This window comes from Enoplosus armatus, chromosome 8, assembly GCF_043641665.1.
Source record: "Enoplosus armatus isolate fEnoArm2 chromosome 8, fEnoArm2.hap1, whole genome shotgun sequence".
Classification (NCBI taxonomy): domain Eukaryota; kingdom Metazoa; phylum Chordata; class Actinopteri; order Centrarchiformes; family Enoplosidae; genus Enoplosus; species Enoplosus armatus.
The window spans coordinates 7,479,950-7,494,977 of NC_092187.1; the positions used below are offsets into that span (position 1 = coordinate 7,479,950).

General features: G+C 43.7%; 1 protein-coding gene across 1 annotated transcript in view; it reads left to right on the top strand.

Moving 5' to 3' along the window:
* The window catches only part of LOC139288479 (helicase ARIP4-like), a 28,650-nt gene extending 13,622 nt beyond the window's left edge, over window positions 1-15,028 (top strand). Inside the window, exons 6-24 of the mRNA XM_070909781.1 lie at window positions 2,037-2,248; window positions 2,402-2,584; window positions 3,230-3,363; window positions 4,152-4,348; window positions 4,502-4,705; window positions 4,822-4,960; window positions 5,116-5,293; window positions 6,121-6,333; window positions 6,917-7,035; window positions 7,209-7,333; window positions 8,093-8,192; window positions 8,319-8,524; window positions 9,086-9,261; window positions 9,373-9,569; window positions 9,653-9,747; window positions 9,793-9,897; window positions 10,266-10,355; window positions 10,713-10,808; window positions 10,964-15,028. Of these exons, the coding sequence (XP_070765882.1) occupies window positions 2,037-2,248; window positions 2,402-2,584; window positions 3,230-3,363; window positions 4,152-4,348; window positions 4,502-4,705; window positions 4,822-4,960; window positions 5,116-5,293; window positions 6,121-6,333; window positions 6,917-7,035; window positions 7,209-7,333; window positions 8,093-8,192; window positions 8,319-8,524; window positions 9,086-9,261; window positions 9,373-9,569; window positions 9,653-9,747; window positions 9,793-9,897; window positions 10,266-10,355; window positions 10,713-10,808; window positions 10,964-12,048 (3,854 nt within the window). The 3' untranslated portion in view covers window positions 12,049-15,028. The remainder of the gene's footprint in view (window positions 1-2,036; window positions 2,249-2,401; window positions 2,585-3,229; window positions 3,364-4,151; window positions 4,349-4,501; window positions 4,706-4,821; window positions 4,961-5,115; window positions 5,294-6,120; window positions 6,334-6,916; window positions 7,036-7,208; window positions 7,334-8,092; window positions 8,193-8,318; window positions 8,525-9,085; window positions 9,262-9,372; window positions 9,570-9,652; window positions 9,748-9,792; window positions 9,898-10,265; window positions 10,356-10,712; window positions 10,809-10,963) is intronic.

The window sequence follows — 15,028 nt, forward strand, 5'->3', positions numbered from 1 at the left end:
GGTCTGGAAAGTCGGCACATTAAAAGGCAACATCTGCTTGAATTTCCAGGAAAAACAAAGCTGAGGATTGAAAAACAACCTAAATTTGAATGATGTTTTTACTCAAAAGCTGCAACATAGCAGATATCTGGGCCGGTATTCATCATGAAATCTTCTCAGAACCGCAGACACAAGAATGATTTGTAGGAATTAATGTTAGTGATAATGTTCAACAGAGACAGTTTAGTGTGTGTAATAAAACGCTGACTGCTAGATCTATCACAGTCCTGCTGGGTCCCTTTTGTGATTTCTACACTAATTTCAGCCTTCTCATTGTCATAAAGGAAGTTGCACGTAATTTCAAACAAAAACTTCCCTTCACTTATAAAACGTTCAACACATCTTCAAATTCTCTCAAGAGTGAGCGGACTCCGCAGCCTTTTTTGGAAACATTTAAACCCAATTACTGAAAGTCTCCCTGCACACATGTAGTTTTAAGGAGGGAGGGTTCGTAGATTAGCTGCTTTGTGCAGCAGAATATTTAAAACCTCCACAGGGTACATCATGTACCGTTCCCTTACCGAGTGCACAGACGCACACATTCACAGAGTCACTCAAACAGTCAAGGATAAACACACACACACTCAGTGAGGGATAAACACACACATACGTTACTTCGCTGAAAGAGGAGCCGGAGGCCCACTACAGGCACACACACCTGCAACCCAAACACACACACACACACTCAAATGAGAGAGAGGGAGAGAAACCGAGAGAGATGATGTGTAGATTTGGGGGCTGAGAAAGACAAAAGCGAAGGAGAGAAAAAAAACTAATGGAGGGAGGAGAGAGGAAGAGAGATGAAAGGCACAGAGCGTCTGTGGGGCAGATCAGAGCAGGTCTGTGGAGCAATAAAGCTGGCTAATCCTGGTTATGAGCCAGAACACACACACACACACACACACACACACACACACACACACACACACACACACACACACACAGACACACACACACACACACACACATACACATACACAGACACACACACAGACACACACACACACACACACACACACACACACACACACACACACACAGTGGCACAGTGACATTTCTAGTTGGGGTTGCATAACCAGTCTCCCCCTCCACTCTAATCCTACTTGTATAACCAGCCATTCACTGCAGTTATATAAACTCTCTCTCTCTCTCTCTCTCTCTCTCTCTCTCACCTCTCACACACACACACACACTAACAGACTGATACACACCCCACACACACGCACACACACACACACACACACACCTCTCTCCTCTTCCTGCCGTACCCTTGCAGACTGCCAGCTAGTGTAACTTTCACCACTTGATACCATTGACGTTGAAGTCCTTTTTATCAGATATGGATTTTGGCCTTTCCACTTCACACACACACACACAAACACATAGTGACGTCTGTGTTTGATGTAATATCACACAAGTTGTGCTCGTGAGCCTCCGTTCACCACATCACTTGAGATGAATGTATCAAGGCCAATAGCAATATCATGGGAAAAGCTGTAGTCCAATCTTTTGTTCACTAAGTTCCTTGTTCAAGTGTTTTTCTTCAGTTTTTTTTTTAGTTCTCCTGTGAAATAAAAACGCCCCTCCTGAATTGTCTGTGAGACTTCTAAGGATATTTTTGGATTTGTTTTGAATATTTCTCCAATCTTTCTTTTGAGTTCATGTGGTAGCATTTTCTGAAATGCTTATGTGAAATCACAGCTGAATCATCCGTTAAATATCTGGAAGGGGCCTTGTAATGTTTAGCCTTGTTACAGTGAAGGTTGAAGTGTCTTCAGATTGAGCTGATCTGGCTGTAATATGTTGTGCAGAGGGGAGACAAGACAATCAATCAACTTCAGTAGACTATCATAGCATTCAGTGTGTGTGAGCCTTAGATCCAAGAGTTAAAATACCCTTTGGATACGGTTGTCAGAGACCAAAATGTGTTTTCTGAACTGAAAAACAGTTAACAAGACGTGCAATATAATGTTTGGAAACTTTTTAATCTAATGCAGATGTGATTGATCTGAGCTCAAGCGAGGACGAAACCATCGTCCACGTCAGCAGCGAGTCCACCAACGACGAAGAGGAGAGCAGCACGCATGCCATCGATGCCCCTAACCGACCGGACCCCCGGGGCAGGGTGCTGGTCAACTTGAACCATCCAGCTGCGGAGGAGGACATTTTCCTGTCACCTCACCTGGCACGAGCAGTCAAACCTCACCAGGTATTTTATTACTACGGCTGCACTCAAAGCAAACGTTAGGTCCTTTCTGTCTGGTCATCCTGCGCCATCTTCCTCCTCCCCCTCCTTTTCCCTCTCTTCCCTCTGTGTCCCATTACTTTATTTTTCATCTCTTTCCTTGCTTTTCCTCCTCAGATCGGCGGAATCCGTTTCCTGTACGACAACCTGGTGGAGTCGGTGGAGCGGTTCAGCAGCAGCAGCGGATTCGGCTGTATCCTCGCTCACAGCATGGGCCTGGGCAAAACTCTGCAGGTCATCTCCTTCATTGACGTCCTGTTCAGACACACCCAGGCTCACACCGTGCTCGCCATCGTACCTGTAAGCATTTCATGTTGGATACAAGGAAATGTGAAGGATTGAATTGATGAGAGCTCAAAGTTAGAAACGCCATATGCTCAGCGTGGGACCCAGAAAAACAGTTTCTCTGCAAAATTAATTAAGTGAATAGCAATATAATGGATTAAATCGAAATATGTTTGGGCACAATATGCTTGCCATCTTTCCTGCAAGCCTTAAATTGAATGTAATAAATGTGTGAATAAATATTTTGCTGAATCAATCAGTGAAGAAGTGTTAGTGTGGGCTACAGTTCACAACTATATTCATCATTGATTCATGCCCATCACAAGATTCTGCAGCTCAAAAACAGTAATTTACTTTGATCTGTTGCTAAAAAAGCCCCAAGATATTTAAATGTAAAATGTAATGATTTGAAACAGAGAAAAGATTTCAACAGATTTCATAGCATTTGTGAAGCTGTAACAAGCAAATTCTTGGTGTTTTTACTTCTAAAATGTCCAAAATATGGGATCCATGTTGTAACTATAAAATATTCTGTCAAGCAACTGGTCAGTTGATCATTTCAGCACGAGATCAGTCATGAACAGAGTCAGTGTGGAGACTGGAAGACGATGAGGGCTGAAAATGGACTCATCAATCATTTATTTATTTGTTTCATCCCAGGTGAACACGCTGCAGAACTGGCTGTCAGAGTTCAACATGTGGGTCCCGCCCCTGGAGGCGTTACCTCCAGACACCGACCCGGGACTGGTGACGCCTCGCACCTTTAAAGTTCACATCCTCAATGACGAACACAAGTGAGTCATAGGCACGGTCTATCTTCTTCAGACTCATGCAGCAGGGTGATCGGTACATTTAAAAGCCATCTCAGGAGGCTGGAAGCAGTCACATTCATGCAGAGTGTGTGTGAGAGATTGGGGAAGAAGAAAGGCATGCTGCATGATAAGTGTGAAAGTGTTCTGTTTATTTTAAAAAGTATTTTACCAGCGTAACTCTGAGAAATTAACATGATTAACAGACATTTCAAGCAGCTGTTGATAACGCTAATGATTGTTATTAATTTTGTAACTAATCAGTAATTTATTGCAATAATATTTATGGATTACAATGCTGTTCAGTCTTGTTTTCGCTCTTTCATACAAGATTATCTGCTGAGCTCTATTCTTCCGTCGTTCTCATCCGCTTTGGTTTAATTCAAATATTTCATTCATGTAGTTCCACTAAAAGGTGCCACAAATCACATTTTATCCCGTCACTGAGAGAGAAAACAGCTTCAACATTGCATTTTACACTGTGTGCCTCTGGGATGGTTTATTACATTGTAATAAATGTTTATTTTTGTAAACTTTTAATTACTTTTACTTTGCAAGGCCTTTAACAGCGTTCTGTATTGTTTGCTTGATTGGGATTGTTTCCCACCACATAGAGGTGTTGTTCTTTCTGTGCAAATGGAGCAGTCTCAGAGTTTCAGAGATTCAAAGTAAAGTAAAACAAAAAGTAAATATTAAAAAAAAGTAAACTCCTCTCTGTGACAGGAAATAAATTGTGGTAATTGTGGCAGTTTACCTTTTCTTTTGTTACCCAGGAACACAACGACCAGGGCCAAGGTGGTGGAGGACTGGGCACGGGACGGAGGGGTGCTGCTGATGGGCTACGAGATGTACCGCCTCCTGTCGCTGAAGAAGAGCTTTGTGGCTGGGAGGAAGAAGAAGAGCAAGAAAACAACGGGACCTGTCGTTATTGACCTGGATGAAGAAGACAGGCAGCAGGAACTGCTCAAAGGTGGGAGAGATGAAGGGGAGGGGGAGGAAGAAAGATGGAGGGGAGGGAAAGGGAAGGATGAACAAAGGAGGGAGGGAAAAAATGTAATATATGCTACTTTTTAAAGCAGTGTAGAACATCATTGAATATATGTTTCCTGGCCTCCTCCTCCAGGTATCGAGAGAGCGTTGGCCCGGCCCGGTCCAGACGTGGTGATCTGTGACGAAGGCCATCGCATCAAGAACTGCCACGCCAGCACATCGCAGGCTCTGAAGAACATCCGAACCCGACGCCGTGTGGTCCTGACCGGCTATCCTCTCCAGAACAACCTGATAGAGTACTGGTGCATGGTCGACTTTGTCCGACCAGACTTCCTAGGTATGGGACAAGATCTGCATTCTGTTTCAGGGAATGTTTTTACCCAATCATTCTCTTTGTTGTTGTTTTGCAGTTTTCCTTTCAATCTTCTAACTACAGTTTTTGATGTATTTCAGGCTCGCGGCAGGAGTTCAGTAACATGTTTGAGCGTCCCATTCTGAACGGGCAGTGTGTGGACAGCATGCCTCAGGATGTCCAGCTGATGAGATACAGGAGCCACGTCCTGCATAGCCTGCTGGAGGGCTTCGTACAGAGGTGAGGCAGCTGCTTTTATAAACCACAGCTACTGTCCAGAAAACAAAACTGGGCCATTTAATAGAGAATACCAAAGTTCCTCTGGTCAAACCTGACATTTTTCCCACCTGTAGTTTTGAATAACACTTGTTGACTGTAACTTGTCTTTATTCCAGACGAGGTCATGACGTCCTGAAGGACCAGCTGCCCTCTAAAGAGGAGCATGTGATCCTGGTGCGTCTGTCTCCCCTCCAGAGGGCACTCTACACAGAGTTCATGAACCGCTTCAGAGAGGCAGGAAACACCGGCTGGCTCAGCCTCAACCCGCTGAAGGCTTTCTGCGTCTGCTGCAAGGTGAGGAGGAGGAGGGCGTGTGTGTGTGGAACATTATCTGGATACGAAAGGACCCCTATTTAACATCTCCGGTAGATTTCTTTCAAATTTGGATCTGTACTAGGTTTTGGAGTAGCCTTGCATTGCCAGACCAATTCGCAAATCAGTCTGGAACCTCTCCGTTCATTTTCGTCTGGATGCTACAACCAATCAGAGCAACGAAACGTGTGACGTACGCTGCTAGGCTAGGTAGCTAGTTCAAACATCCAATTCATATGGATGTTCATTCTAGTTCAACATAATACACAGACGTTTGGCATGACATGATTTAGAAGCGACAGCGGATTCAGGACGTTCCACATCAGTGGCAACCATCTTGGTTGTTTACGAAAATGTCTCAACGGTGCTTCTCTGTCAGTCATCTTATCAAACCCGCCCCATATTAGATAAATGGTTGTGATTGGCCACAACTGGGCCAGGTCCATGTCGGATGGAAATCTGTCTGAACAGTAGGGGGGCCAGACGTATCTACCAGAGCAAATAAAACATGAGCTTGCAGATTTGTCTGGTTTCCAGGGTAGGTTTAGAGATTATTTTCTTAGAATTAGTGCCAAAGATGCAGTTACCGAAGCCTTTAATTTAAAAATGTCCACAATTATATTCATTTGGAGGATAAACATCAAAATGACTTCTACACATGTCTTCTTGGTCCGTATGAGGCCCTGCTGTCCTTGTAATAAGTCTTTATTTAAGTCAACATGTTTCTACGTCAAGATAAATTCCTGTATATTACATCACCAGTGATTGTCACCTTGAGAAAGTGTTTTCACTCCGCTGTCACTCTTCAGATTTGGAACCATCCAGACGTGCTGTACGAGGCTATACAGAAGGAAAGCCTGGCGAGTGACCAGGACTTAGACCTTGATGACATCACTTCCACAGGTCCCACCCGATGTCCCACCGCACCTAATCAAAAGTCCCTGGAAAGTCCTAACCCCATTGGTGGACTGAGTCTCAACCAGCTGCAGGAGAAAGCCAACCAGGTCATCACTTACGAATGGGTACGTTGAAAGACTTGGATTATAACATTAATAATAAACTTGATTTATAGAGTACTTTTCTTAACAAGGTTACAAAGTGCTTTACATAGAAAAAAACATAGATGCATACAAAAGAGCTGTGACATAAAAGCCTCGGAACTAATTTAACATTTAAGAACACCACCAATCTTTTCACGCAAAATCTCACACACAGTTTAATTATCATATAATTATGAACTATCCATCCATCCACAATGATCCAGTTCAAAGAAAGCTGAACTCATCAACTTACGGTACATCACAGTACATGATCTCTAACCATTTAAACATTTTCCATGACATTTAGGGTCCGTGTGGAGCCCTAATTTTGCTCCTAAGCCTCGTTACACTCATTGGCTTGAATTGTATTTGTCTGGCAGCAATGTGTAATTAGATTGGAAACTAATGGGGACTTGAGTTTTTTTTTTACATGTTGCACTGACGACTATGAAGCATTTAAATAAAGTTCACAGCTTTGGTCATTGCTTATCCTTACTTATAAGGTTTGCAAACTGACAGTTAATAGGACAGTAAATTCTAACAGTCTCTCTCTTCACATGGCCAGGCAAAGGACATCATGCGTGACTACAAACCTGGCCTCCTGGAGAACTCAGCCAAAATGGTGCTGCTGTTCCACCTGATAGAGGAGAGCGTCAGGAAGGGTGACAAACTCCTCGTCTTCAGGTACAAGATCAGACGACACAAGCACCTGAACTGGATGATACGGAATTTTAGATTTTTATCAATTATATTGTTTTTCAGTTATTTTCACACCTCAAATTCCACTTTCCATTACATTTACATTACTGAAGGTTTTCCATCAGTCTCTGATTTTGCCCTTTGTCTGCCTCCTGCAGTCAGAGTTTGTCCACACTGACAGTGATTGAGGATTTTCTGGCTAAGAGACCAGTGCCTCCGTCGCCTAACATGTCCGGCAGAGACAAACCCAACCAGAACTGGGTCCGCAACCTCAACTACTACAGTAAGCAATCATCATTTATGATTTTAAAGATGTTTTTCCCTGTTGTGTATTTGGTTCAATAAATATTCTGAATATCTAAAACATCTAGGAAGCGTGTGTCACAGTGGCAGGTGACAGTGAAAACAGGTGTAGTTCAGTGGAAGAAATGAAGATGGTCTGAATATTCTCTACGGTTTATTAACTCAGTTGAGAGTTAATAAACTGTTGACTGAGTTTTTCTTGAGGGTATCTCTGACTTTTGTGGTTTGGTTGTGCAGTAGTGCTCCTCCCCTCATTGACTGACAATAAGTGCTGCCATCTGCTGGTGTTTCTTGACAACAACCAGACTTTTTTGGTTCATGGTTCTCCACAGGCGCAGAAAGAAAGTCACAGAGTTGGTGTTTGTGTATTTCAGGAATATTTAAAGAATTGACTTGTAAAACATGAGCTGTCTCCATTACACGACAGCCATTGTCTCTTGAAGTTGGGCGAAGTTGTTAAAAGTTACTTTGTCAACCAAGTAAAAATGAATTGAGTTCAACTATGTCCACGGTTATCCTATTTTGCACAAATGTTATCTTCAGAGCTGCAATGAGGACTCGATTAACTGATTGTTCGAGTGAAAGAAAATAAGTCGCCAACTATTTTGATATTCGATAAATCGTTTCAGTCATTTGTCAAGCAAAAATGTGAAACGTTTGCGGGTTCCAGCTTCTTAAATGTGGGGGAAAGCCACTGAAAACTGTTTTAATTCTCCGTTGATTGTGTGATGTCTTGAAGGACTGGACGGAAGTACAACGGTCTCAGAGAGAGAGAGACTGATAAACCAGTTCAACGATCCGTCCAACACCTCAGCGTGGGTCTTCCTGCTGTCAACCAGGTGACACACACACACACACACACACAATAACAGTAATATTAATGGAAGAGAATGGATATGTGAAATACTGATGACAAATATAACGATAACAAAAATAACTGGAATGCTGACCTCTCTGGGCCTCAGGGCAGGTTGTCTGGGCATAAACCTGATTGGGGCGAACCGCGTGGTGGTGTTAGATGCTTCCTGGAACCCGTGCCATGACGCCCAGGCAGTGTGCCGCATCTACCGCTATGGCCAGAGGAAGCCGTGTCACATCTACCGGCTGGTGTGCGACTTCACGCTGGAGAAGAAGATCTACGATCGCCAGATCTCCAAACAGGGCATGTCAGGTGAGTCGGAAAATGCCTTGATGAGTTATGTCTGAATGTTCCTTTCAGAGAGGAGCTAATCTAACATGCAGTTAACAACAGTTTGGGGAAGTTTGTAAAGTAGTCTTATTTTTTACAGATGGGTGACAAATAAAAGCATTTATGTATTATCCTAGTTCACTCATTTCTTTTCGTTCTATTTTTTATGTGACATCCTGAGAGAACCAACACAGAAACTGAAATTGAGGAAGGGAGGAAAAGAAAAATAAAGAGAAAACTCTATAGGTTGTTATGCCTACTAAATGTTCTATACACATTTGTTGATTACTGACAACATCTGTCAGTAATCAGACTGACTTACTGCTCTTCAGCAGACAGACCCCCCCGAAACGAAATAATCAGCTTTGTGTTGAAACTAGAGTTCTTCTGCCAAGAGGCTCTTGTCTGACAGAGTACACTGTCTCAAATATTTGCTGTAAGCTTTTTACTGGTGAGACGGACACATTTAGGCCACTTATGCTTTGGAGAGCTGTTGGAAATCAAACTCTCTATCTTGTCTTCCTTTCTCCTTCCCTCCATTAGACCGGGTGGTGGATGACCTGAACCCGGTGCTGACTTTCACCAGGAGGGAAGTGGAGTCTCTTCTTCACTTTGTGGAGGAGGAGCCGGACCCCTCCGACGTCCACCTGCAGCCCCAGGACAGCATGGAGAGCGTCCTCAGGAAGGCGGTGCACTTCTATCCTCACCTGATTACTAAGGTAGAAAAACACTGTCCCTGTATGCCCCCTAGAGGTGTTTAAACGTTGAACGAACAACATGAACGAGAGCTATCGCACTACTTTTTTTCATCCACCTTTTCTCCTTTCCAGCATCCCTTCCCCCACGAGTCCCTGCTGATAGACCGCAGGGAGCTGAAGCTGAGCAGGGCTGAGATGAAAGCGGCAAAGAAGGGTTACGAAGAGGAGAAGAGGGCTTCTGTGCCGTACACCCGCCCTTCCTACGCTCACTACTACCCTGCCAGTGACCAGAGCCTCACCAACATCCCCGCCTTCAGTCAGAGAAACTGGTCAGTGACTCACAGTAGCAATGACAACAAAAAAGTTTAATTAACTAATGGAAAACTAATAAAAAAGTCAACTTTCTGCTCAGGCGCCCACCTCCTCGTACTGAAGAGAAGCCAGTGGCCAGCGTCCGGCCAGTCCAGTCAACTCCAGTTCCCATGACGCCCCGACAGGCGTCTGCAGGCTCTGCAGGCTCTGCAGGCTCTGAAGGCTCTGCAGGCTCTGTAGGCTCTGCTCCGAGTGAGGACTCATCAGGATCCAGCCTTGGTGCTTTCCCCATCAACTGCCTGCAAAAAGCTGGGGTGTTTGTGCAGAGGATCGTCACCACTACTGGTAGGCACATTGTACATGTAATGGACCTTTTTTATCTTACCTGTTTCTTTTTTGTTTTTAGGGGTGTCACAATTTGACTTTTTATTTTATTGTTACAGTTTGATTTTTGATTCATACATTTCTGTTCCCCACAGTGTTTATTACACAGGCAGTAACCCCCATTCAACACAAACCCAAAGTCTCTTGCTCAGTCTTATCAGTCTGTGTCAGTACGTACAAAAGCTCTCTGCTCAGTCGAGAGTTTGGACTGAGGTTTCCACAATCACTCTGCAGAATGGAAGTTTCCCTAGTTTAGACAGTGAAACCTCTCATCATTTGTAATTTGCCCCAGAAAGTCAGACGTTAACGTTACTCTTTGTCTCTTTCAGACTTTGTGATTCCAGGCACCAACAGCTCAACAGATGTCCAGGCCAGGATCACCGCTGGAGAGAGCATCCACGTCATCAGGGGCACCAAAGGTATAATACGTATTTATTATACTCTTGAAGACTTCTGCATGTTAGCCACAATAATCTATTGATTGTTGAAAGATTTGCTTGTTCCAGCCTCTCAAAAGTGATAATTTGCTGCCTTTTTTCCGTCACAAATGAGACTAAATCAAAGCATAATAAATATGTTTGGGTTTTGGACTATTGGTCAGACAAAACAATTGGTAAAATAATCGTCAGATTGAAAATAATCATCAGTTGTAGCCCTTTGTGCAATCACAATGCTGTAAAAGCATCTTCTCTAAGAAGCATTTAACTTGACTTAATGAAGCAGGTCATAATAAGCTTTCTGTTTCTGATCTTTTCTTTCACCTTTGTCTGTTTTAGGGACCTACATCAGGACGTCTGATGGTCGAATCTTTGCCATCAGAGCAGCTAATAAGGCCAAGACAGCAGAGGAGAGTACTACAGCGCCACCCAAAGGTAAAACGATTTATTACCAGAACTGAACTCCACTTAAAAGCATATGCAGATATGCAGAGATGTCAATGACATTTTGACATTATTTATGCAAACCATGTAAAGGATTTAATTCATTTCCAAAAGCTAATATCTAACCTCTTGTTTCTTCCTCTCAGATTCCCAGGCCACACCAGAGGAAGTGTCAACCAATGGCAGTAACGGTTGCCTGTCACCTCACAGGAAGCAGCTGGCACCCTCCAACCCTGTGCCCCGCCCCCTGTCACCTGACAGCCCAGAGATCATCAGGGAGCTGCAGCGCTACACAGGTAGCACAGGAGCTGGCGGCACCGCAGGCTCCAGAGCTAAACCACAGAGCAACAAGAACAACCTGCCTTCCACCAAACTGGTTGAGACCAACGGCAGCAGTGGGAGCAGTTTTGCTGGTGGAAATATGAGCCACAATGATTCCTCTGTGACTAATGTAATCCAGCCCAACATGGACGCCACTGCCGCCCAAGACCTGAGAACAGGCTCCAAGCGCAAAGCCTCCACCCCGTCCCTGGATGAGCAGCCCAGTAAGCAGCCCCCTGCAGGCAAACACTCCTCAGCTCCTCTGGCTTCACAAGGCTTCCCCTTCACCGGGGGCTACGGCCTCCCTCCTCTGGGCCTCGATCCCGCCATGTTGGGTGGTTCACTGGGGCACCCGCTCCTCATGGGGGCAGGCTCGCCTTACTTCCAGCCCCCACACACTCAGCTGGGGGACCCCAGTTACATGTACCCAGATCTGTGTGGTTTTGGCGGAGCCGGCGCCGCCCCCACTTCCTCTTCCTCCTCCTCCTCCACAATAACCACTGCTACTGACTTATCATCGTCATCATCTGCATCAGTCAAAGCTGCCGGTTCGGTTCCAGGAGCCCTGCTGCCGTTCATGCTGAGCCCCAGCATGGCGGGCATGGCTGGGATGCTCCCACCAGGCTTCCCCCTCTCTTACAGTCAGTCTCTGGCTAGCCTCTACACAGGGTCCATGCTCCCGGGCGGGCTGCCGGGTTCAGCTGCCACTCCCGGTCCAGCCGGAGCCAGCTTCCTCTCCCACTACCCTCCCACTGCTGCCTCCACTTCCTCCTCATCTTCCCCTTCCTCCTTCTCCCCCTCAGCACGGTCTGAGGGTCACAGGGGCCCGGTGCTGGTGAACGGTGGGGATGTCAGCAGCGCCAGCAGCTCAGACGATGACGACGATGTAATTGAGGTGAGGGGACAGTAATCGGCGAGTGATGTGGTTGTTTGACCAAGCTTGATTCAATTTAATAATCATCCAAATAGGATGACATCCTGTTTGCCGGGACGCAGGCTTCAAAAAGCCTGTGGCCGAGGCTGTGAGGGAAATGAACAAAAAATGAAAGACAATAAAAGTGATGACAACTGAGCCCCTTCTAAAGTGTTTCCTCTGTTCGTCTCTGCTGCCTTGGAGAAGCAGTCTGAATTGTGATGGAAGACAGACTGGACACAGAGCGACAAATCCTTATGCTGAATATCAGAAGATGAAACCTGAGGAAGAAAGAGAAAATGAAAACCAGAGGACTTTGGGCTTCCAAGTTTTTGTCCAATACTGGCATTGAAATACTGATCACTGGACTTAGTACTGCTGAGCGTGGACCTGCTGTGACCACGAATGGCCACTAGTTGTACTGTTGACTTTAGAGATTCTAGTTCTGCAGCTTTGCTAAATGTCAAGACTCTTTTGATTTTTTTTTTCAGCTAATTAAATAGGTGATGGTAGGGTGGTGTTACTCATTTAAAAAAAAGAAAAGAAAGGTTTGATAATTAAGTTAGCTGGTAGTAACGTTTGTTGAATATCAGTAACTGAAATGGTATCGTTTGTCACTTGTCGAATGTTGCAACTGAATTATTCTTAAAATAGTGAAAGAAAAGGTAAAACGATCAAACAGAACTTTTTGAGAGCATTTTGATTTAAGTCAATAATTCACTGCCAGGACAGGGGTATTGTATGTTTTTGTCCTTGAAGGAAAAAAAAAGGGGGGATTAACCTGAATTATTGGAGGAGCGTTTGAGGTTCGATGAGGTTAAAGACAATTACTAAAACCTTAAAACTCTAATGAAAGAATGTATGCTTAATCAAATGCCTTTAAACCAGGCCTTTTTGAAAAAGACTCCTTCTATTTATGCATCAGACGTGGGAAGATCTGATTTTTCTTTTCTTTTGTGTATTTTATTTATGTAATCTTTTACTTTTCAAAGAAAATCATTGCCTAAAAACCGCCAGGTGGAAAATTAGAAAAACTGTGTTCTTGTGAGGTGTCCTCCTTTTGTAGCGGGGAAACAACCAACAGAAAATGCCTTTTTCCTCCATCTTTCTGAATGTTAACTGTGAGAGAGGAGAGATGACGAGAGACTGCGGCTCTCTGAATCTCACCCACAGTCTTACTGTAGCCTAGCGAAAAACGATGCAAAACACTCACTCAAGCCTATATATGTATTCGTACAACCCCAGAGGAATCGAGCTCTCAGCCCAGAGTTGTGGTTTACGCTTGTGTCGTTACTGTGTTCATATCTGTGTGTCGTGTTCTTAAGGGGTAAAAAAGGAATCGTTTAAAACAAAACAAAAAAAAAAACTAAATAGAAACTTGTGTTTGGTAACTGACGACGGCACAGATTCCACTTCTGCTCAGTTTATTTCTCTTTCTCATCTGAAAAGAGGTCATCCTGAAACCAAACTGATTCTTTTGGAGAGATGGTGTAGCTTTGCCAAAAAAAAAAAAAAAAAAAAAAAAAAGAGAATTGCATGAGCACATCAGAAACCTCCATTTGAGAGGATTTTGTCTTAAGAGACCAAATAATGTTCAGCAATGTAGAGCAGAATTAAATCCACCACTGCAACAGAGAAGGACATGTCCGCCCCCATGTGACCCTGCAGGTAACACTGTTCTGTAGAAGAGACACCAATCTGTATACGTCAGTGGGCCGGTTCAAAGCTGGGAAAGCTTCAGCGAGTGACAAAGTTCCCTTTAGATGAACCATAAATCATCATTCTGCTGTTCCAACTGATCCCCTCTGATCGCACAAACTGATCTACGATGGTCGGCACTGTCCTTAATGTGGAAAATCTTCTCCTCCAAAATGGCTGCAGCAAGAGCTTCTATTGAAAATGAAACTCTTTAACATCGTAAAATAAAAGACGCTCTTTCTCTTCCTGGTATTTGTTCTTCATACTGAAATTCTTAGTTAACTTATGTTGCATTTTTGTGCTCCTCCTTTTACAATGTTTGAATTTACCAAATGTATTTATTTATGATGGTGCATATTTATTCATTTGTATTTTTATTTTTGTACAACTTTTTTTTTTGGTTTCCTTTTTTGTTGCTTTTCTTTATCTTGTTTGTAAGATTTTTATTTTAATATTACTTTTGTTGTTACTACGGATGGAAAACGCTTCAGTGACGATCTGCCAGTCTGACCCGGCGCATGCAAACTTGTGCAGAACTTGCAAGTGGACCAACCAATTAGTGCATTACTGTGCACATTGATAGCCACGATAGCATCCTTAAGAATGATTGAGTATACATCATATCCCATTTACGATGACTTCAATCAGCTCATGATTATGGGAAACCCCTCAAAAAGGGGGATACAATGACATTAACTGTGATACTGAGCTGTGTTCAAACCGTCTTATCTGTATGAGCTCAGATTCCTTCATCAGAATATCCTTCCTGTTCACAAGTGGGATACAAATCCAAGTATGTTATCTGGATAATATGAGCCATTTGTGTGTATGTAAGCCATCAGCTGAAAAGACAGAAAACAATGACATCAAGTGCTTCACTTTCCCTTTTTTTTTTGTTTTCTTTGGTTGCTCCTTACCATATCATCAGAGATATCTGTGCATCTGTGTCATCCCCATGACGGCAAACAAGCAAGTTTCCTCAGTGTTGAACTTTTTTTGTCGTCAGCTCAGTGTTTGCTGCTGCGCTGACTGACTGCTTTTTTCTTTCACAGCTTTCTACTTGAATTTACATATTTATTTATACGAATTGATTTGAGCCGACGGTCTGAATTCCGTTATAGCTGAGGAGAAGATTAAAGCTGCTGTCTTTGATGATTGGCTCTTGTCAAAGCCTGTTGTGTAGTGTATCGATGGATAATGTGTATGACCGTGGATTACTTTCAGATCCTTTCCCCCCTCCCCAGAAGTTTGTAAATAAAAAGGAACATGTTCTAAATAA